This window comes from Actinia tenebrosa, unplaced genomic scaffold (genome assembly GCF_029948245.1).
Source record: "Actinia tenebrosa isolate PJP-AT-01 unplaced genomic scaffold, QUT_ActTen_1.0 PGA_scaffold3__52_contigs__length_22856419, whole genome shotgun sequence".
NCBI lineage: Eukaryota > Metazoa > Cnidaria > Anthozoa > Actiniaria > Actiniidae > Actinia > Actinia tenebrosa.
Window position 1 is genome coordinate 11,695,571 of NW_028292580.1, and position 23,772 is coordinate 11,719,342.

At 37.9% G+C, this 23,772-nt stretch overlaps 3 protein-coding genes across 3 annotated transcripts; 1 reads left to right on the plus strand and 2 right to left on the minus strand.

The window, feature by feature from the left end:
• Positions 1-13,199: 13,199 nt before the first annotated feature.
• Positions 13,200-15,695, minus strand: LOC116304860 (S-adenosylmethionine sensor upstream of mTORC1). Its single transcript, XM_031714647.2, has 4 exons — positions 15,612-15,695; positions 14,713-14,968; positions 14,507-14,627; positions 13,200-14,063 (listed from the first exon to the last, which is right to left on the minus strand). The coding sequence occupies exons 1-4, from the start codon at positions 15,682-15,684 to the stop codon at positions 13,293-13,295; spliced, it is 1,221 nt and encodes a 406-aa protein (XP_031570507.2). The 5' UTR covers positions 15,685-15,695; the 3' UTR covers positions 13,200-13,292.
• A 64-nt stretch (positions 15,696-15,759) lies between these two features.
• On the plus strand, positions 15,760-19,256 carry LOC116304894 (transmembrane protein 168-like). The gene is made up of 2 exons (XM_031714682.2): positions 15,760-16,010; positions 16,352-19,256. Exons 1-2 carry the CDS (start codon positions 16,004-16,006, stop codon positions 18,430-18,432), a joined length of 2,088 nt encoding a protein of 695 aa, XP_031570542.2. The 5' UTR covers positions 15,760-16,003; the 3' UTR covers positions 18,433-19,256.
• LOC116304896 (queuosine 5'-phosphate N-glycosylase/hydrolase) lies at positions 18,852-23,675 on the minus strand. Its single transcript, XM_031714683.2, has 2 exons — positions 23,140-23,675; positions 18,852-20,333 (listed from the first exon to the last, which is right to left on the minus strand). Exons 1-2 carry the CDS (start codon positions 23,476-23,478, stop codon positions 19,620-19,622), a joined length of 1,053 nt encoding a protein of 350 aa, XP_031570543.1. The 5' UTR covers positions 23,479-23,675; the 3' UTR covers positions 18,852-19,619.
• Positions 23,676-23,772: the final 97 nt, after the last annotated feature.

Genomic DNA, 23,772 nt, shown 5'->3' on the forward strand with positions numbered 1-23,772 from the left:
TGGAGCAATTCCAGTCGACGACAGGCTCTTCAAACAGCACTTGCTACAAGTGATAAACCGTCTGATAGTTTGTAGTTGACTTTAGTAGCTAGTAGATAGTCTACACGAAGGTAAATTCCGAGTTCCAGAGCTTGGCATGTCAGTAATATTGGACGACAATCTTTGGAACTCGTAATTTGGCCGCGCCCGTTGGATGTTTTTTTTCTTCTTTTTTTCCTGGCGGTGTTAGCATAGTGTATCATAGCTTGTTTATAGAATCCTAGTTGATTTGCTTAGACAAAATACAAAACACACAGGTATGGGGTTCGGATTTCTTTCTCATTGTGCAAACATTTTGGCACCATTTTCTAGACAAATGCACCAGAAATGTCAGCGTAAACACGTTTAACGTTCACCCTCATAGTTTTCAGCCAGTTCATTTGGTATGATAAGAACAAAAGAACACATTGTACATGTTTGTTGTGGATACAATATTTATATCTTTCAATAAGAACAGCTAGGAAACTTAATTAGGCGTCAACTAACGGAAAATCTGTAGAATTGATCGTGGAAATAATGTAAAAAACTGTGTACAAAGTATTTATACTTCTAGAATATAAATAGTCTTATAATTTTGGCCATTTTTATAGAATCGATGTACAGTTTGTTGGGTTTTATTAATTAAATATTGATTAGCGTGAGAGGCTGTCAGTGTTTTTAATTGTTACTAGGGGGTGTCTTCTGACTACCTGCAGAACCTTCAGTGAAGTTATCAATAGAACAAATACCCATTCATCCCTCCCCTCCCTCCCGTTCTCTCGGTTCGTTTTGCTGTTGTATTTTTGTATCGCAATTTTAATTCGGCACGTAAGACAAGATTCTATATATTTGAGGCACCTTTTACGTAAAAGTACTAAATTTTCTCATCAAAATGGATTGAAATTATATTCTTAAACTCTATAGTTTGCCAAAATCATGGAGCAATGAAAGAATAAATGCGATCGAAAGGATTAAGAAGATTTAAAATTAGTTTTGAAATTGAAATGGCGAAAATATTGCTTAAAATTCTGAGGGAAAGATGATTATGAATGGAATACTGAAAACTGAAAAATAAACAATCTTAAAAGCTGATTAAATCTTGAAGAATAAAAACTAGGAAATTGTAATAATAATGATGGGAAAATATTCCTTGAAATTTTAAATTTAACTTTGTGTTATTCTGTAGAGAAATACTCTGAGTAAAAACGCATCTATAACAAAAAAAGTAAGACCAGAAATAATAAATAAAGGACTTTGAAAGTAAATTGTGGTTCAGGGCCCGGTTGTACGAAGCTTGGATGAGTACTTTCCAAAAGATAAATCCTTATCCAGTGGATAAGTCGATGCTGTTATCCAATAAATATATGGATAGCGCTATCCAGGATTCGTACAACCGGGCCCAGTATTTTCGTATAAAGTTGCTGCTCTCTTGATGATAAAAATCTCTTACTTCATCTGCATTAATTACTCATCCTTGAACGATGCATTGCAGAATATCATGCAATTAAATTTTAAGTTGACAATAACTCACTTTCAACGAAATTTCAGTAAATTGTAATCAGTGTTCAATAGCTTTTATTCAGATCTTTTTGCGTCTATGACTGATGCAATTACACTAGAATGTTCTTACAGAGCAAAGCATAATCTAAAATAGTAAGTTCTCGATTAATATTTATAAGATATAATAGCTATACAAGTTTCAAGATTTGGCTATTTTTGAACTAAAAATTTCATGGTACTTGAAATGAAATGTTTATATAATATATATATATATATATATATATTGCGTCTCCCACCTTTCTAAGTTGATTAATAATTTTTTAAACAAACTCTCAATCCTGCTATTTTATATTTTTTTATTTTATGTTTTAAACGAGAAATAAAGAATAAGCCCCCTGGGCCCTCTGAAATTTAACCTGAAAGGAGGCGGTTTGTTTTGACAATTTTAGCAGGTTGTGAGCTGAGCTGGATTGTGTTGCAGAACTGCAACAAACAGAACCTGCTAGGTCTGGTGCTTGCAATGAATAGTCGCGAATAGAGACGAAATATTGAATACTTTTGGTAAATAACTAGGATATGAAAGTCAACTGACCAATCAGATTCCGGCATTCCTGGAAAAGATCTAGATTAGGCTGGGAAGACTGAAGTAATGAAACTGAATGGAGCTAGCAAGAAGAAAAATCGGAATATTTTAGAAATTCTTTATGAAAATTCTAATAAATAAACAATATAGATAAATTTTATGGAGTTTTGAATTATTTTGAGTAAAGGCTGGAGTTAATAGCTCAGCGCACTGATTCTAAAAATAGCTTAAAGATTCGGACAAACATTGCATTCTGTTTAACCGCTACGAGGATTATACGAACCGATTTTATTATTTTTACTTAAAGTTACAATAATAACCCATGTAAACTAAGATCAATTGCGATCGGCTGTGAAAATTATCTGCTGAAAGTAAACGTGTAAGTTTATTTGTCCGAATTTCGCCTTGTCTTTTTATGACGTCACGGTTGCGCTGCGCTATTGCAAAGAAGGCTTTTTTAGACCTATTTTGCACTCACACATGCGCAGAAAAAATGTTAAATATTGTATCAAAAAACTTTGACAAAATCAAAATTGCCTTTTGAATCCCATTGGGTCGAAAACAATTTTGAGCCAGAGGATTCGTGGGCAGAAAGTGTCTTATAGTATACATGTCAGGAACGTTGCGACTAGTTTTCATGCGTCCCACATGCAAAAGAATGAAGTTGGGAGTTTAGCCATCAGCTAGACAATCGATTATTTAGGTCTGCTGGTCATAGCAAGGGGTTAATCATCTACGGTCTAGGGGCCGACTAACCTCTCCCTTAGGCTTCGGCCGAGCTTCCTGATCAGTCTGTAATTCCTCCCGGGATAGCGGTGTCGGGGTCGAAATCTCTGGCGTAGCCGTAAATGCTTTCGCGCTACCATACGACACTTCAGCATTCGGGTCTGGGAGTATGGTCTCCGGTTAGTTTCAATTAATCAAAATAAAAAACTTCAAAAATCAGAGTTCTAAAAGATGAGCTTCTAAACAAAATGAATGATTAAAAGAAGAGAATCCAATAAGTGCGCATGCGCATTTTATCAGAAATTTGCCAGAAAAAACTTCTATAGGATCATCTTAAAAGGTTGATGTATGAATCAAATGTCGTTAGTATGGAATACTTTTCCATGTGGCGAATAAGGGTGCCATAATCCTTGGTTATATAACTTCGATTTGTAAAAACATTCATAAAAATATTCGACGGCATAGTCAACTGTAATAACCGGAACAAGTTCTCATTAGATAGGACAGGAGTGAGAAAGAAGATCAGCGCAATGTAGCTTTATTAAAACGCAAGTTCTGTGTTCTAAATAAACATATCTGACATGAACATGCAAGTGAAATGAAATCATAGTCAAAGAAACCACAATTTTCTTATACGAAGAGGAAGTAATTGATAAATTATGTCGGAAGGTTAAAAAATTCACTCACTATTCTCATGTGCTAAGATTCCAAAACCCCTGCAAAGAAGCAGAATGCCACCCGACTTCAACTATCATAACATAAGAAACAGCGTTCGTAATCCTCCTTTTTTTTGAGTTTCTTACTAATGAAATATATAAAAAGACAAATGACTGAGTATCATCTACTAAGACTTACCAAGCGACATGAGAAATCTTAGGTAGGTATGAACCAGTATAGACTAACATATACCCCAACACCGAACACCACTCCATGGGGCGGAGTCACAACAACACCAGTACCGTTGTGACCCTGATGCATATTATGATCATCATCCCGTCTTATCCTGACTAGATCAAGATTGACATTTCGCTTTACTCGTTTTGGTTGAGTGCCAGGGTATGCTCCCGCTTCGGCTGCTACAGCAGCGGCAAGCATCGCTTCTATCGGGTCCGAAGAGTTGGAGTGTGAGTTGATATAATCCATAGTATCTTGAGCTGCTTTCTGACAGTATATAATGTAGCCTGGCTGCCTTGGGGTGAAGAGAACTGACAGATCGTTCCTTTCAGTGTAATCGATTATCATGCGGCATTTGCGCAAATGTTGCGGGTCTTGAATGCGTCGAATAAATGACTGGATGGTTTCTAGACTAGTGAAGTCCACAGATGGTTTGAGAAGGGGTAAGTCCAGAAGATCGCTTGCGATGTCCCTGTCTACTCTTATGCTTACTGCGGCGCCTAGGTAGAATTTCAACGAAAATAGACTGCTTTAGCTGATGCGCCTGTAATGTTTTACTATTTCAGACCACATGCTGAGAACAAGCTTCTTCATTTAAATAGTGTGTATATTTATATATCTTATGATGCGCAAACGTTAAACAAAGAAATGATAATCTAATGAAAAACAGATGGTCTGAGATGAGAAAACATTACGCTCTCGCTAAAAGGGTTTATACGTTTCAATGGGTCGAAAAGGTTCGGTTCTAATAGAGAGACGTTAATAGGGATGTGGAAAATACTATTCTGGAAACATGCTAACACTCTACCTGTATCTTCCCTCGCGTGCGCACCTTAAATAAAGCAAGCCATTTGAATGCAATAATTATGGAATCACATATATTCCTTACCGCACACTGGACAGCAACTTCCTTCTGGGATAACAGTAATCGAACATGAAGGATGCGAACACCGCTTATTCTCATGCACTTTACGGCATCTTCTATTGACGTATACAACGCTCCCATCATCCACATTCACCACTTCTGGCTTGGCTACCGTGCTCTCGCATGTTCCTGGGTAATCAACGTGACGGCTAAGAAGATTTGCGTGACAGTCAGATTGGTAGAGAACGCCATCCGTTCCACAAACCTTTGAGGAGAAGACGTCAATTATGATAAAATTGTTAGGGACAACGTGCGCATGCGCGTTTAAACAGCTTGGACGGATTAGCAGGCATGCGTGACGGAAAGGTGAATTGAATTCTCCACACACCTTTGAGAAGAAGACGTATGTAAATCATGATAAAATTGTTACAGACAACGTGAGCATGCGCGTTAAAAGAGTTTGCACGGCTTAACAGTTTTGCGTGACAAACAGCCGAATTGAACACCTTTGACAAAAGACCTTCAGTCATGACAAACTTGTTATGGATATGCAAAAAAAATCATGCTTGAATATGGTACGTCTTTAGGAACATACCTGTGTATTACCAGTCATACAGGCTGCTCTACACGGTCCTCTATAAGCAAAAGCTACAGACTTCTTAACCAGATGACATTCTGATGGATAGGTTTGACCATCTTCTCCACAAACCACCTTACTTGGTAGTGTATCATCAGAACACTCTGCTTTTGTTGAAACTACATCAAATCAATAAAGTTAACAGTAACTCTATGAAGTAATCCTTTGAATATGCACAACCAGCAGGCCGACAGTGGTATAAACACAGAGTCTATATTAATGTATCTTCTGTTGCGCAAGCATTAAACAAAGAAATGATACTCTAGGGAATAACAAGAGGTCTGAGATGGGAAAACAATATGCAAAGCCAGCAAGCGCGTGTCGCCGTTTTGCGCTGGAAGATGTAGAACGCGGGAGACCCTAATATAGTAACGCAAATGTTTCTGCTATTTTGCAAGTACTTCGCAGGTCCAATGACTATAAACAAACGAAAACAAGCCCACATATTTATTACTTTTACAACACCACTTACCACACTTATGCTGCTTGCATAGTACCACGGGGTGGCCACCGCGTGTCTTGGTGCTCAAACATGGACCGCGGGGGAATGGAACACATATCTCGTCAGCTGCGCATTCAGCATTTTCACATGGATTCTAAGCAAACCAAAATTTTGATAGGGAATTTAAAACTGCGATAATGCAGAAAAAAATTGTGTTATTGCTGCAGAATAATTGCTTGGATTATCACTTTGAGCCCAACACATTGGAAAACTTTTAGTATCCTCATTTAATGCAATAATGTTGCGCAACACATGAAATCTGCATAATTTCATTGCTCATAATGACAAGCACACCTTAGTCAGTCGTACTTTCTTAGCCAGATTTTAGTTTCATCACGCAACACATCCCTGTCTATTCCGTGACAATTCTAAAACCGGCTACGAGAGAGAGACCCACGCATTCATGTCACAATCATACGTATTTTACATCTTGCTGAAAAGAGGGTTTTATTGAATGCCTCCATAATGATTTTCCATTGGCGGCCAGTATTTCATCCTTGAATTTTGCGACTTCTTTTCCCGCCAGCTTTCTAAAGAAGCAGGCGAAGAAGAAGTGAAAGCTTCAAGACAAGGTCGACTAACTGTTCAAATCCATCTTTCTTTCCAGTGAGATATTATGCAAGCGTCAAGATACCGCGAAAGCTAGCTAGCCCATGGCCACAACTATTATACTGGTCTTTAGTCGGTGTTTCTGTGTTTTCATTCATGAATTTTGATTCTCACAAGAGTCAAATTTCATCGTATTGTCCTCCACGTTGAGTTACATTGGGAATACGTTGCAAGGAGTCTTTTGCAGGTGTTGAAGCTTTAAAACTTGTCGTTACTATGGATGGTTACTATCAGACATTATTAGTAGTTATTTAGCGTCTCTGCGAAAATTCTAGACTTGTTATAGTGTCGAGAGGTTTTAGAAATTAGATAGACCTTTTTCAGCTAACAACCACTTGCTGACATCCCCCTCCCCGTCCCCGTAACGCCGTAGTTACATTACGTTTTTATGAAGTCATGAAATCTCTATATACATTTTTTCATTTGGGACACAAACAAATTGCTGTATCCGCCCCTGCGCCCCTTGGAAAAGGCTTTGCTGGGAAGCAAATAAACTTTATTATACTAAACATCCCAGGTACAGATACGTGGCTGTACCCTGAAGAGGGCATATCTCACTGTTATAGCCGCCACTTTTACAAAACGTCTGTTTTGGTTTGTGTGTGTGTGTGTGACGAAATGTTGTTTTTTTTACGTGAAGCAAATTGGTGGGACTTGCTTAGTGTCCTCGTATTCTCGTAGGAAGAGATGCACAACAAAAAATCTCTGATGAATACTTACGGCTCTGTTACAAGGTCCCTGAATGATTTCGTCAATGTCATAGTTTCCACAGAAGCGTGCGTGACATAAGGAGCGATAAGTTCTCCAATCAGGACCACATACTGGCGTCACAGGTTCTCTGTCACACTCCATACAAATGTCGATATGTCTCTCGATTCCACTCGTACGTCCCATCAAAGCGGCGTAGTTGACATAATCGTGTTGCGCACCGTGACAACGAAGGCGAGTGCAGACCCATTCGCCTAAGTAAAGGTAACGACAAAGCTCTCAATTATTCATTGTCTTGTCTTGAATATTATCAATATTCTAAACTAACTTTCAAATCGATTAGAGCTTTTAAGTCATGACGTATCTTTCTTACGAAAACTGCAAAAATAAAGTGGAAAATGCTCTCAATGATTTAACTTCCATCTGAAACATTTAGAACTTTGGACAACCAATCATGTCACGAAGAAAAATAAAGACACATTTTAAAAAGAACTGCTTTTCGTTTTGGACCCGGAAGTGGTTTTCGCACACGATTGACGCCACACTTTAGAGCTCAATTGGAACTTGGCCTGTTAGGTTTTGCGGTGGGAGAAAAACCGGAGAACGCAGAGAAAACCCTCGAATCTATTTATTTTTTAAATTTATTTAATAACTTTACAACCAGATGTTTAAATCTAATTGAGGGCATGGTCGACAGGACAAGAGTCCCATGTAAAGACCTGCCTAGAAAAAAATACACACTAAAAGAAAAAAGGAAAAACTAAAGCAAGAATAACAATATGATGTACAAAGTTAAGAACAACAATTAAGATTAAAAGAGTGGCACTTCAAACAAAAGGAAAGGATATCCACGTACGCATTCTATTGACATCAAAAGTAGAGTTAAGTTTAGAAAAGTAATGAGAATACAGATTACTCTTGAATCAAGGAAGAGAGAGACCTATCTCTACTCACATGTGATGCCGACTATAACCTTGTACTTACGTTTCCTGCAAACACAGTAGTTACATCCATCATAGTGCGCAGTTGATTCAAGAACCATCTCTCCATTTATAAAAGAACACATGTTATCCAGTTTATCACTTCTACAGCTTCTAGGCTTAATCTCACAATGAGCCCTTCCTTTAATACATTGACAGAGACGGCAGTTATCCTTGTCATAAACAAAGGTTTGATCAGCAACTGTTCCACAGTCTAGTTCATTTTGGCTGTCCTGTTGCATCCCTGCGATCAAAACTGCCGTTAGGTTTTGTTTATGAATTTTAGGCATACGTTTTCAGAATTTTTAAGTTATTATTCCAAAAAAAAAAAAAGGATTATTTAAATGCGTCTTTAAAAATTTATTTCTTCCAAGTGTGGATGGACAAGATTATAAATTGTTTGTTTGTAGGTGTGTGCTTTGGTTAATTTGTTTATTCGTACGTTGCTTGGTGCATTGATTGTTTGATGGAATGGATAAATGAATGGTTAGTTGGATGGAAGGATGGTTGGTTGGTTGGTTGTTGTTTTTTTAATTAGGATGGATAGATGGTTGGTTAGATGGATACATGATGTGAATGGGTAGAACCAGTCAACGATAACAAATAATTCTGAAATAAACTACTTACAACTTTGTTCTTCCACCTCCAAATGATTCCTAATATTTCGTTTTCCTCTTGGTTCAAGCTTGAATGCAGGAGCACCACGGTCATCGCGACGCATTTCTTCATCACCGGTGAATATGGCTGTATACAAGTCTTTCTTTTCATCTTTGCTCTCATCAATAAAGAAGTCATCATCGAATGATGGCGACTCACGACGCGTGCGACGATGCTGATGAGGATTGTGAGAATCTTTGCGCTCTTTATCCAGATAATGATGCTGTTGGTTGGAAGGCACTTGTTTCGTAATTTTGTTGTCTGACTCGCCGTGGGATTCCTGCTGTCTATGATATCCCACATGTTCGTTTGCGGATGTCTTCACATGACTATTACTACTATGATGAGTGTCATCATTATCCTTATCGTTGTTTGTGGCATCTACATGGTGATCATGCATGTTCTGCAGGTGTGAGTCAATGCCAGCATTCTCATGATGAGTGTCATCATTAAGATTGTGTGACATTTTCTTCTCATGCCCTTGCGAATGCCTATGATGAACGTCACCAATACTTGCATCTCCAAAAGCATGTCGACTTTTTCTTTCATGGCGTGAAGGATCTGCATGACCAGCAGAAGACTCGACACGGCCATGGCTGGAACGATGAACTCTCTCGTCATCATCATTATTGACATGATGCAAATCATCAGCATCATCATCACGAGCATTCATGTGATGCTTCTTCTCATGAGAGGACCCCTGGTGACCAACAGTTCCATGATGCAAGTCATCATCATCACCGTGAGTTTCCCCATGGTCCCTATTCTTATGGGCCATAGGGATATGATGCAAATCATCGTCACGAGTAGCCATATGATGCTTCTTCCTCTCATGGGAAGGGTTCTGGTTGCCATCAGTTCTATGATGCAAGTCATCAGTTCCATGATGCAGGTCATCAGTATCACTGTGAGTTTCCTCATGGTCCCTATTCTTATGGGCCATAGGGATATGATGCAAATCATCGTCACGAGTAGCCATATGATGCTTCTTCCTCTCATGGGAAGGGTACTGGTTGCCATCAGTTCTATGATGCAAGTCATCAGTTCCATGATGCAGGTCATCAGTATCACTGTGAGTTTCCTCATGGTCCCTATTCTTATGGGCCATAGGGATATGATGCAAATCATCGTCACGAGTAGCCATATGATGCTTCTTCCTTTCATGGGAAGGATCCTGGTTGCCATCAGTTCTATGATGCAAGTCGCCAGTTCCATGATGCAGGTCATCAGTATCACTGTGAGTTTCCTCATGGTCCCTATTCTTATGGGCCATAGGGATGTGATGCAAATCATCGTTCCGAGCAGCCATATGATGCCTCTTCCTCTCCTCCTCCTGGTGGCCATCTGTTTTGTGATGCAAGTCATCATCATCTTGGTCTTTATTTACACGTCTCTTCCTTTCATAGGAATAAAAATCGACATCACCATGCCCTTGTGAATCATCACCATCATCATCATGGCTTGTATCCATATGATATCGCGCTTCTACATATCCATCTTCATAACCCTTGTGATATCCGTCAAAGTAAAGATCTCTATCGGTGCCATGATCAATATCTCCCTCAATTTCGACTTCTTCCCCTCTGTGTTCCAAATGATCTCGGTCTTCTTTGGAGTGAGTAGTGTTTGCCGTCAAGTGTGTCTCATGTTCAATTTCATCCTTTTCATGCACTCTCTCTAACTCATCCTCCCTGCTGTGACTATTGCGGTGAATATCAGTGGCATGAGCTTTCATACCCCCATGACCGTCTTTACTTTCCTTGTGCGCTTCCTTTTCCATTTGTTCGATCTCATGCATCTCTTCGGTTTCTTTCTTTCCTCTGTGGCTGTCACCATGGTTACCTGTCTTGTGCGCTTCCTTTTCCATTTGTTCGATCTCATGCATCTCTTCGGTTTCTTTCTTCTCTCCTTGTCTCTTGTCACGGTGACTTGTCTTGTGCGCTTCTTTTTCTCTATGTTTGATTTCTCTAGCTTCTTTTTTCCTTTTATGATTTTCGCCATGTTTTAGGTGAACACCTTCTTCTGTTTCTCCTTCATGTACTCCACTGTGCTCGCCTTCTCCTGAATGGCCGAGTTCTTCGTCTCCATCATCTTCACCATCTGAGTCCTCAGAACGCATGACATGATCTTCTTCATGAGTTTCCTCAGCATGTTTATCGCCATGGTTACCTCTCTTGTGCACTTCCTTTTCCATTTGTTCAATCTCATGCATCTCTTCGATTTCTCTCTTCACTCCATGACTGTCACCATGGTTACTTGTCTTGTGCATTTCTTTTTCCACGTGTTCGATTTCCTTAGCTTCTTTCTTTCTTTTATGTTTTTCATCATGTTTCAGGTGAACACCTTTTTCTGTTTGTCCTTCATGTTCTCCACTGTGCTCGCCTTCTCCTGAATGGCCAAGTTCTTCGTCTTGATCATCTTCATCAGCTGAGTGCTCAGAACGTACATGATCTTCTTCATTAATTTCCTCAGCATTACCTCGACGAGTTACCGTGTGCTCGTGTTTGTTCATATCCGTTTCTGTGTCTCTACGCACTTGGTGCTGTTTACTGAGGTGTTTATTGTGAGAAGGTGTGAGAAATGCGTCGTGGTCCACACTCTGACCATGGTGTTCATTCTGCGCGTGCGTGGAATAGGGGTGGCTCGTTTCCTGATCGTGGTGCTCATTGTGCGGAGACGAGCGGCGGGCATGGATCATCATCTGATGGTCGTGTTCATCATGCTCAGGCGTGGATGGTGGCGAGTGTTTGTTCATATCCGTTTCTGTGTCTCTACGCACTTGGTGCTGTTTACTGAGGTGTTTATTGTGAGAAGGTGTGAGAAATGCGTCGTGGTCCACACTCTGACCATGGTGTTCATTCTGCGCGTGCGTGGAATAGGGGTGGCTCGTTTCCTGATCGTGGTGCTCATTGTGCGAAGACGAGCGGCGGGCATGGATCATCCTCTGATGGTCGTGTTCATCATGCTCAGGTGTGGATGGTGGCGAGTGTTCCTTATGATGACTGAGATCCTTGTTCATGTCACCTGATTGATGTTCCTCATTCCTATATATGCCATGGATTTTATCTGTATATAAGAAATCAATAATTATTCCTGCTTTTAAATCAAATAGGCAGATCGACAGTAATTAGGGATTTGCAATCCCAATCTCGTGAAAATAGTTAAAATACATGGTACTTCCCTTCTGGACCCGCTTATAACCAATTCATATAAAATTATATCTTGCATGTGATTGGCTCAACTCTATTATTAGTACCCTATTAGTAGTAACAGAACCACAAATACAGTCATGAAAACATAGTATCAAAGCAAAGGCGGTCAATTTTGCCTGTAGCCAACTTAAGGGGAAATATTCCCTAGTTATCGCTTATTTTCAAGCTGCTAGTAGCTTACCTTCGTGATCACCCTCGTTCTTCAAATCCTCAGCCATTTATACAGGTTCTTATATTCGTCCAAAAAATGCTGCAAGGTTTTGGTCAGTTGTTTAAATTGTCGACGGTCAATATCCTTCCTGAGATGCTGCTCCATGGTTGTGTGTTCTAGTGGAGTGCACTGTGTGCTCTATAAGTAGTAATAACAAGAATAATTTAATCAAGGGCACTAACCCGTGTTTTGAATTACATAATCAAGATAAGGATGAAGATGAAGACTATTAAACACTAACACTAACATTATATAGCCTACATGTAGATGAAAATTGAAATATAGACGATCTCGCAAATATTTTCAATATTCTATTCTATTTGCAAGATTTGATTTCCTAAAGGAATTTTTTTGTTTGGCAAGTCGAGGAAATAAATTAAGCTTAAGTTAGTAGCAGCAAAGTTTTTGGAAAAGTTTGGTAAGTTTTAAAGGCTTATGTAAATAACAACAATCAAAGATATTATTTTACCGGCAGAGCCTAAGGTAAATCATTATTTAAATTTGTTAACCTATAATCCTAAACGACATACGATATCAAACCACGAGTTTTAGGTTTTTCCAAACAAAAACCTGTCAAAACGCGAACGATTCATTTTGAAAGATAAATTCGCTTAATTTTCGAAATTTTTTTTCCCTCTTCAACGTCTTTTGTCTTTATCAAATCCACTTACCTTCTTCTTCTTTAGTCTTAAGGCCTTTGGCTGTAGATTGTATAACAAGGAAAAAAGCGAAAACCGTCCAGAAAAACCCACCCATTTTTGCTTTGGTTTAACTTGTCAATGGCGGACCTTGAACTGGCAGAGTCTGAAGTGAAGCAAGCACGTATTTGTATTGTGACGTCATTATGCAACACGCCCGATTTGCATCTTGGGAAACTTGCGCGCTCTTTGATAAAACGCAGGAAAAATAAAAAGAGAAGGAAAAAAGAGAAGAGAAGAGGAAAAACGAATAAATGGGATGAGAGCAGATGAAAAAGAATTGTGATGCCACTAGATATTGAAAATTTCAGTACCAAAAAGGATAATAGACTTTTCCAAAATATTAATTAAATTTTCGCATTCACTATGAGAATTTCATTATTTTCATATAGTGTACTATAAATATATTTATAACTTTTACAGTAAGAAAAATGTTGACAGTTTATTCTTAAAAATATGAAGTTTATTTCCATGAAATATGTCAAAAAGCACTTATTGAGAAAGTTCAGCTTTCCTTTTCTTCCTCTGTGGTTCAGGAACTTTGTGATCCATGCCATTGTGCGCATTCACATCACAAGTATTTGTCTTAGTATCATCATTGGCATTATCAGAAGCTTTATCATCAGAGAAATCTTGCCGCATGTAGAGCATATCAGGAGTAACATTGACACTGATTTTGCAACTACAAGTTTTAGAACAACTATGATGACATGGAGAAACTTTTCTGAAAACCATGCAATGGACATGTGTATCCTTGAGGTATCTCCATCGAATAAATCCTATAGATTCTATAGCAGCTTTCCAGGATTTCATCATTGCAACATTACGATTCTGATGTGATGAGTCAGGTGTTATGATAATTAGGATACCATTTACAGCAAGGAGTTGGTGTGCTTTTATGCAACATGTCCATCTTTGGGCAGGTGTGGGAAAATAAGACAAAAGAAGTGAAAAAATGATAACATGGAAATAAGCAGCTGGTAATTCTGAGATCTCTGAGCTTGTGAGAAATCCTTTAACATCACAGCTGTCTTGAGAAAAAGGAAATAGTCTATTCATAGAGGGTAATTTTTCTTCAGTTGTGGAGCCAACTGGATCTCTTGCATAATCAGGCAGGTTATTCTGCTGTTCCTTCTCAGCACTTAAAGACTGGGGGCTGTTTCCTTTGCAACTGCATAAAGCACTGGAATTGTTTTTGCTATCTGAATCTGAGATATTCTTGTTGCTCACGTTCAGGTTTAAAAAATCACATTTGTAGACAGACTGAAAGAATAATAAGAGAAATACAAAAAAGGGAGTAAGTTTGATATAAGACATAAGATGATGTCTATATAATTTTTTTGAAAAAGTCACACATACACTCTCTTGAAATTTCCTGCATCTGCCCTTCACTCCTTCACAGACATTATTTTATATGCACATTAGGAAGGCCAAAATATGGCAACATTTGATCAAAAATAATAAAAAAAAGAATAAAAATACAGATCTACAGGTTGGTAAGTGGAGCTGCCCAGAAGTATGGCACCTTATGACATACACAACCACTGCATTTCTTTTTTATCTCAAAATTTCTCCTTTTTATCTCACTTCACGTCTGTACATCAATGCCCTGTAAGTAACCATGCATGCATGGACAATCGTTGAATGGACAATTATTCTTGGTGGGCAAACAGGCATACACATCCATTGAAAGGATGTTTACATACCTCTTTAGCTGGGTAGAGATCAATAGCAAGTGATGAGAATTCTGAATATGCACTGAAGGGGTTATAGCAGCTACCAACATCCAAGAGATTCAACTTGCCTTCCACAATAGAACCACTATCACTTTTGAAAAAAAAAAAATATATATATATATTAATATCAGCATTGTTTATTGTGCAACATGATAAAGTACTTTAAAAATACTCACTAAGAAATGTTCAAACAACAACAACATGGTGTTGCCATTTCCTTTTCAAATCTTCTTTTCTGCTTCTCTAGAGCAGTTAGTAATCCACCTCCATTAAAATAATCCTGACATGTCTTGACACACCAATCAGCCCTACCCCCTGGGGAGTTTTTTGTCCACTGGTCAGTAGCTAATGAATGCATTGCAGTGGCATATTTTTGTAGACTTTCCTTATCTGAACAGTGATCTTTCCATATTTTCTCAAAATCTCCATTTGCTGTTGGTGAAACAAAACATACTCATTATAAGATTAATGAAGAAATAGAAAACGCACATGCATGCTGTGTGTGTTATAAAGCACACAGGGACAGGTAGAACATGAGAGAAGTGTTTGGAGAAGCATGAGGTGTAGCAGAGTGCTTCTTGACACTTCTCAAGCATTCTGCCAATCCCCAAGTGCTCTTATATCTCCACACAGCACAGTGAGCAAGTTTTTTATTTCTTTTATGAAATACAAAGACGCGTGTGTGCTCTCATAAAGCAGGCGCTCCCTATCAATAAGAATGCGAAATTTATAACAGCTATTTTGTAAGGTCCCATATTTGTAATGGAGGAAGTGGTCCAAAATGTGTTTTCCCCAAACCCTCCCCTCCCCTCTCCCAACCCAAAAATTTGTAATCTCTGCTATTTAAATCCTTAAAAATACTTTATTTTACTATCTCCCTCCTTATCATCTTAAATCATAGCTATCTAGGTCTTAAATAAATAAAAAAGACATAATAAAGCCTTTTAAAGTTTCATGTAAAAATAAGCTTAGTTTCCCATTTTCAGACGCAAGTTTTATAAGCTATAATTTCCTAATAGCTCAAGAAAACTAATCCATATCTCGTAAAATATGAATGAGAGCCAAATGTCCCAACCTTCTTTTAGTTTTGTTCTCAATCTTTGATGCAAACCTTTCACAACATTCGAAAGAGTTTCTTGTTCAGCCATGTTTGTGCATGTTTACGAGACTGCGCTTTATTCTGCACAGCTGTAAATCTTAGAGAGCATGTGCAGACCATTCAATATGGCAGTTTCAAAGGAACAAGTGATTTTTCATGTGATTTTTCATATTTTTTCGTATTCTAATACAGCTTTATACGAGATCTAAACGACTTTAAGAAGTATTGGGAGTAAGAACTCAGTTTCCAAAGCAAAGAATGTCAATCAACTGAAGCACCAAAAGATAAATTCATTCAACTGTGACTTTATAAAATTTGTCTCCATTGCTTGATCACCTGGGCGTTTTTTTCTCTTCCACATTCGATACATGACAGGTGGGTAGCTCGTAGATTAAGATCCAATCGAGATCACAAAATAATACTTCTTTCCAACTGCTTTCATATCGTTCTGTTATGTTTAGTGTATAACTGTTAAGTAGTCTTGGCTTTTTCGAAGCTCGTTGGCAGGAACCATTTGCTAGTTTGATGATGTGGCTGATCATAGCTTTACTTAATGATCTGTGACCTATAAATTGTTTTTTCTAAGGGCAGATTTGTGGTGGTGTCGTATTAAATCTTATAAGAAGCATTCGTTGTCATGGTAATCAACTTGTGATAGCACTATTAAGGCTTCCAAATGATCCTAAGTTAATTATTATTATTTATTTAATCAATAGAAGACAAGCAGGACAAGCAGTACATTGTAAAGCCTTCATTCAGGATGCCTCCAGAGATACTGGGATCACTGCAGAAGTCATCCTCTCTGCTGTCAGTCTTATTTTTCTACGCTGGAGCAGGCATTGGTATCTACCAGCGATGGAAATACCATTCAGCAGACTTAAGCTACCTCATGCTCATCATCGTACTCGCACTTTCCATATTTGTATCACTGGTTACGTATCTCTATGGTTACAAGGATTTTAGCAGAGGGTTTTCGCAGTTCTGGATTGGAGTGGTCTTTAGTGTATTATCATTCACAGAAATTGCTTACGACCATTTGATGGTATCTTTGGAAGACCTTGACTTAACAGATATATTGGTGTTAGCTAGTGTTGGGATATATTGCTTCCGAGTTCTGATGGAAAGAATTTGCAACTTGATTTCATACGAAGCTTCATGCATCACAAGTGAAGAGTTCCTTCTGCTGTTTGGGTTTGTTGTTGGGTCAACTGGTACTGCTCAGTTTGGATCTATCCTCGTGATATCATTGGGTCTTGTAGTCCATCTTGTTGCCTTCAACCTCAAGTCAAGCTTCTGCTTACTTTCCAGCATCGTATTTTGTGCCATTTCAGGAATATATTTCTTCAAAGCTGCAAAACAAAAATGCAACCCCTTTTGCATTTCAGCTTTTGCAATCCAAGTGACATTTTCAGCTATGCTAGACCTTTATTTTTCAAAACTTTCACTGCTGGAATCCTGGAAGAAAATAATTATGCAATCAAAATGCTACCATCGCTTGGAAATTTTGGCAAATGTAATTCTTCAAGGAGCATACTTTGTCTTCTGCTTTCAAGGGACAATGGTAGAAAGTGTGACAATTTACAGACTTCCTTTATTTGTCTTATGTTCCGTCCCTTGGATTGTATTTCACTTTATGTTTTTCATAACATCCTGGGGTTTTGTTTCCAAGATTGAAGAATGTGCGCTGGTCTTAAGGGTGCAAGGAGAAATAAGCGACAACAACATTTCTGAAATAATGGCCTCTAAGGGAATCAGGCATTTCTGTTTGGTTTCACAGATTGTTTCGTTCTACACCATCTTGTCAACGTGTCTTCTTGCTGCAAGTGCATGGCAGGACAACAATCCAATGTTTATAGGCTTCTTCCTAATTGTCTTGCCCACGGAGTCCATCATGTTTGATATAATTTCAAAACTTGGCAAAATGGTTGGGGGAACAGCTACTGGTTATGCTCTTATTGCACCAGCGCACAAGTACAGCCCAACGGGAGATGTTACTATTCTGCCGCAAGATGGATTCCAAGCTATTAATAACACAGCCATGGAGTTGATTAACATTGTGTCTAGGTTCTTTGCCACACACATGATCCACAACTTTGGAACTGATTTTTCATCTAGTGGTATTTCTGCTGAATATGTAGAAAGCAAAATCCAAACATTTTTTGAGCAAAAAATTCTTCCAGGTTTGAGTTATGACACCTACATTTTGTATTACAGTGGGCATGTTCAAGATAATGGAAACTTTGCTTTAACAGATGGAAAAACTCTAGAATTCAGTACTATTTTAAAATGGTGGAGAGATAAGAACTCCAAAACTGGTTCACGATTAATACTCTTCCTTGACACAGCACATTCTGATAAATGGCTTGAAGGTCTTTGGGGTATAACGCCAGACTTTATTGCTATTCAAACTGGAAAACTGCAAGTCATTTATGATCCTGAAAAAGGAAACAGTTATCCCTTGGGAGAATTGACGAAAATGTTACTTGAGTTCGATTCAGAGGATTCAAAACCAGCAACAAGAAAGCATGATAAAGTTAAACCCACTTATGGGGTGACAAGGAACTGGTGTTGCTTCAAATTTCATAAACCAACAGTTGAAGACATTGCTCGGCACATTGAGGATCATTTTCCTCGCTTTATGAAACCAGTCACTAAACTATTTACTCATTTGCCATGCAATACTAACATAACAGGAGTGTTTGATTGGCTATTTGATAATTGTCGTAGGCTTAAAATGAAATGGTTTCTTCCAAATGTTTTTGATACTGGACATGGATTCAAGCTAGTGAGGAGTTAGGTTGTCAATTAGACACACGCATCCAGACCTAAGAAACTGGATGATACCGAGATAATTGAGTATTTGACACTTCAGTTTACTGTAGTTTCAAACAATTATTTAAATTTGAAATTTGCAGCCTCGATTGAATGCTTTGTTTGACCACTGAACCAGTGTATGGAAAGAAAACATGGCGGCCATTGTGGTGCCTTTAACAATGAATGCTGAGAATTCTTTTGTTAAATGGCACCAACATGGCCGCTATGACGTAATGCACAATCAAAGAATAGTTAACTCTGATTTTTGTACATTGGTAGATTTGAAATTTGTTTTCAAAATCATAAAGTTTAAACTAAAATTGTTTAAAAGGAAACATTATGTTAGACATAATTCAAATGACATCAGTAATAGTTTTATTAACTTGTGCATAAAGAAAAAAGGTAACAGTGACATTAATGGAGTCATGATTTAGTCAACCAAGAACAAGATAAATATAACAAACATTTAGTATCATACAGTACATGCATCTGGTCAACATAAAGACCAAAATAAATTGTGCAATTATATTTTAAGATACAGTTATAATAACAATAACATCTTTTAAATATTTACGTTGCACTGTCATAAATAAGGCTTCATTACACACGTAAGCCATTGTCATTACTTTGCCAACCAGAGATCCATTTGCTGATAAAACCAAGCAACTTGGCAATAACTATTGTGATAATGGTTGGCAAATTAAAATTACAATGGTAATGTTTGTAAACACCAACTTGTGTTATGTTAAATTAGTGTTGTATACCATGTAAAAAAAAATTGCAAATAAAAAAATGTACATAATGAAAGGACTAACCACCTAGGTATTAGAAAAATAAAACAGTGTGCGTGTCTATATACTGTGACATAAACACGTTGGGAGCTGTAGAACAAGAGAGAATTCGTAGAGAAACAGGAGGCGTAGCCAAGTGTTTCTTTGACTTCTTGAGTGCTCTACAGCTCCCATCGTGTTTATATCACAGTATATACATGTAGACACAAGCGAACGTTTTATATTGCTTTTATGAAATATTTTTGAATGATTTCACACGAGTGTGTCTCTGTCCTTTGATATAAACATGGTAGCCAGCCAATCAGCGCACACGTTATATCTCAAATATTTCATAAGGTGCTATAGACCCTATACCTCCTGGCTCCATACACTATTTCAATCAATAAAATATCGTTCTAGTTTTGTGGCATGGTAGGTCAGTAATTTTCTCAACTTTCTCTTTAGCAAAATCCCACAAGTAAAAATCAATGATAACAGAGTTCAAGCACTGTGCAAGTTCTCGGGGAGACTTACAAGCAAATTCCTTATCATTTAAAGCCATTTTCTTGACTGTCTGGTACAAATGCTCAACTGCCCAAATAGAATTCCCCCTAATTTCCATTTCTAGGTGATTACCAGGTGGGATAGTTTTGCCCATTCTAAGCTTATCCATTAAATCTGATGAATATTCCAATACCTTAAGGTGTAATAGTGACTGTGGGACTTTGTAATCAGCAAACATTGTTATAATTTCAATATCGTCAAAGCTTCCCCACGTCTTACCCTCAAAACATGCCCATATATCAGCAATCAAAATTTGCGCACGTTTGTAAAATGAAACTTTGTGATTATTGAAAGTCCCCTCATCGCGGAAACCCCTGAAAGATGTGGTTATTAATTTCAATAGTTTCTGTGCACTGTGGTTGCACTTGCTTATCATGTTGGCAAATGAACCTTGGTAATTTTCCATAAGAAATTTTCCTGCTTCGTTAAGAATTTCAGCTCTTTCTTTCAGCAGTGGCATCTTAGTGGAAGTCTCAGATCTGAAGATGTGTTGAAGCTGGCTTGTTGTGATAGTGGCAAAAAAAGACGGCTTGGTCAGTGGAATTCCTTCCTGGAAATCATTCATAGGAGAAATATCAAAATAATAATTTAAAAAAATTGATCTTGACAGCAACAAACAGAAATATTTAAAAAACAAGGCTACTATTTTGAAAAAAAAAGACGTTTCAGCTGATAGTGCTGCCATCTTCAGTTGCAAAAGAAATACAACTACTGATACCTGATATATGGTGCTGACTAAATACATGGGAGAATGTGTTTATATAGGTAATAAAAAAGTAAGAGTGTTTGACTGGTTGAAATTAATTTTTTTCTGATTTGCATGGCTCCTTAACTTGAGCTGGAATGCAGAGGATGCAGAATTGATTATACTAAACAATTCGATAGCACAGGCCTCTTCACAGGGCTGATATGAAGTTATGTGATTGTATATGTGAGATCTTTGATCAGTAAGGAGTCTAAACAACTAAGGTGTCACCTTTGTAATGCCATCCAACTACAAATATTTAGAAATCTCTGGCAGTGCCCAACCTCTGTGTCTGCATGACCTTTACTAGCGGTTTCTTTTAAAGTGCATATGACACGAAAAAATATTAATGTTAAAAATGTGTATTTTATTGGCATTAATAAGAATATCACATTTGAATTTGTTTCAAAAACGCATTTCTCTAGAAATTCAAGAAAATTTAGCACAAGTTGTGACGTCATTTTGTTTACAAGTCTCCAGATTTAGCTACAAATACACGAAATATGTTTGAATGTAGAATCTTAATTTCAGGTAGTACACTTTTCAGTTCCCCAACATTTGAAGAGTACTACGTAAGCTATCAAATGAAGCTGAATAGAATATGCCTTTTGTTGTTATTTTATACGAATTACAATTTATATTTTGTGCATTACTACCCAATCTAGAGTACGTGTCAACAAAATGACGTCACAAGTTTGGCTAACTTTTTCTTACATATCTCAAGAAATAAGCTTTTGAAACAAATTTTATTACCATATATTCATTATTATTAACAAACTATACATTTTAAACGATGAAATGTTTTCGTGTCATATACACTTTAAGAATTTATAGAAACATAGTGTTCAAGGCACAGGTAATTGGTTTTCTAAAATAAGTACTCTGAAAATGCAAATAGAGATTGACTGGGCTTACATTAAACCACGAAATGAAACGAAACAACAAAATAAAATGCAAAACGAGGATTTCGCATTTTACAGATCTTTAAAATGCGAAACCGTCATTTCACATTTTACAGATGTCGTAAAATCCGAAACGACAGACTGTAACCTGAGGCTTTGTTACTCACGAAGTTGGATGAAAACTGTGTAGCTCCATGTTTTAGAAAATTAGAGATTACTTTCAATCTCAGTGGGAAGAACAGCGTAAACTTTCCATGTACCAAAAGCCACAAATTTATAAACTATATGACTTTACAAGTTCAAGACTCAGTTGATCGTGTTGTTATGGCGCCATAGTGAGAATACTATGGAGTATATTACGTGTCCTGTACTGTGTTGTAAGCCAGTAGTTACTGGAGTATATTACGTGTCTTGTACTGTGTTGTAAGCCAGTAGTTACTGGAGTATATTACGTGTCTTGTACTGTGTTGTAAGCCAGTAGTTACTGCAGTCTATTACGTGTCTTGTACTGTGTTGTAAGCCAGTAGTTACTGGAGTATATTACGTGTCTTGTACTGTGTTGTAAGCCAGTAGTTACTGGAGTATATTACGTGTCTTGTACTGTGTTGTAAGCCAGTAGTTACTCGAGTCTATTACGTGTCTTGTACTGTGTTGTAAGCCAGTAGTTACTGGAGTATATTACGTGTCTTGTACTGTGTTGTAAGCCAGTAGTTACTGGAGTATATTACGTGTCTTGTACTGTGTTGTAAGCCAGTAGTTACTCGAGTCTATTACGTGTCTTGTACTGTGTTGTAAGCCAGTAGTTACTGGAGTATATTATGTGTCGATCGTGTGCTCTCGTACGAATGTGGAAGTACCTTACCTTGATGATATATAACTGCGATCAAAATCTGTCAGAAACACGAACTATATGGGATGATTTTAGCAATACTGGCTGTGTAAAAAGGTAAGGAATACAGTATTTGCAGGGGTCAACAGGCGTTCCATTCGGCAAACCCAGAAGAGGTTGGGCGCTAGCTTTATCGCTTTTTACAAAGGTCAGTAACATCTGGTTACAAGGACTTTACAACTTTCAGTAAGCACTGACTCACAACGTACGGGACGGGTGAAAGCGAAACCATCACGGGTCTTTGAAACCTCGTACGTCTTTGAATTTTCTTTCCAGAGCCAAATTTTAGTCATGACCCTTCTCTCGCATCCCTATAGAACCGAGAAAGTTGCATTAGAGGTTAGTCTTCGCGTCTTTAAGCCATGAAATTTGCCTGTATTCACATACTACCTCGCTTGTTCTGACCCGTACTTGGAGCTCACTGTACACCAGTTATTATTTCTTACTGGTGAGGGAAAAAATCCTTAAAACGGGCTAAATTCAAAAAATAACCACGCAGAGCGAAAGAAGTGCTATTTCGCAATGATAGGGTAAAATTTCGAGGCTTTTTTGCACGTTTTGATGATTTTATTGAAATGTTTGATGATTCCCCATACATTTCCTTATAACAGGACACCACAGAAACCAAGCTTGGGCTACCTGTGATTGACTGTACATGCTTTCAGCTGTTAGAAGTGATTATGACGTCATTTGTTCATAAATACTAAAAATTTTCAACCAGTCATGCCTTACTAATAACGAATTTGACTTCGAAAAAGAGCCTTCTCATCAACAAAATGGTGTTAAGTTAAGAGACTATCAGTTATAAAAGATTTCTTACCTTTAAAGCTCTATTTATACCAGCACAAAGGGCCCAGTAACCTTCGTAATCCTTGCCCTCGAAGCTCACCTTCCATGGCTCGTATTCATCGTCCACCCAAAACGAAAAATTTAAACAGTCCAGAACAAATATCCAATCAACTGTCTCCTTATTCATTTCTTTAGGATGCAATTCGTGCTCTTTCCATACTTTGAAGCTGTATTTATTCGTTTTCAGGCAGTCGAAGATTATTTTGGAGGTGTTGACGACGCCATGTTGGGATATGGACACATCTTTGCTGTTTGTTGAAATTAATTCTGCTGATCTTCGTGGACAAAGAGCGGAATTTTTCGCATCCATTTGGCCTTAATTAATTGATTTCAACTACACTACTTTACCACAAAATACACAAAACTTCAAATTTACAAAAAGGAATTCAAGCCAAAACCCGGCTTCGTAAGAGTAGTAAAGCCACGTGTGACCAGCGAGGTCGGAGAATTTAATTCCAAGGGCTTTCGCCCGGAATAACCTCGTTCCCAAGCACTACAACTTACCTATATTATCTTCTACTATTTCATTAGTGCCACGCGGTCCACATACTCTCACGTGTATTGTACGTAAGGACGAAACTGTTCCTCTCTAGGGAAGCGACAG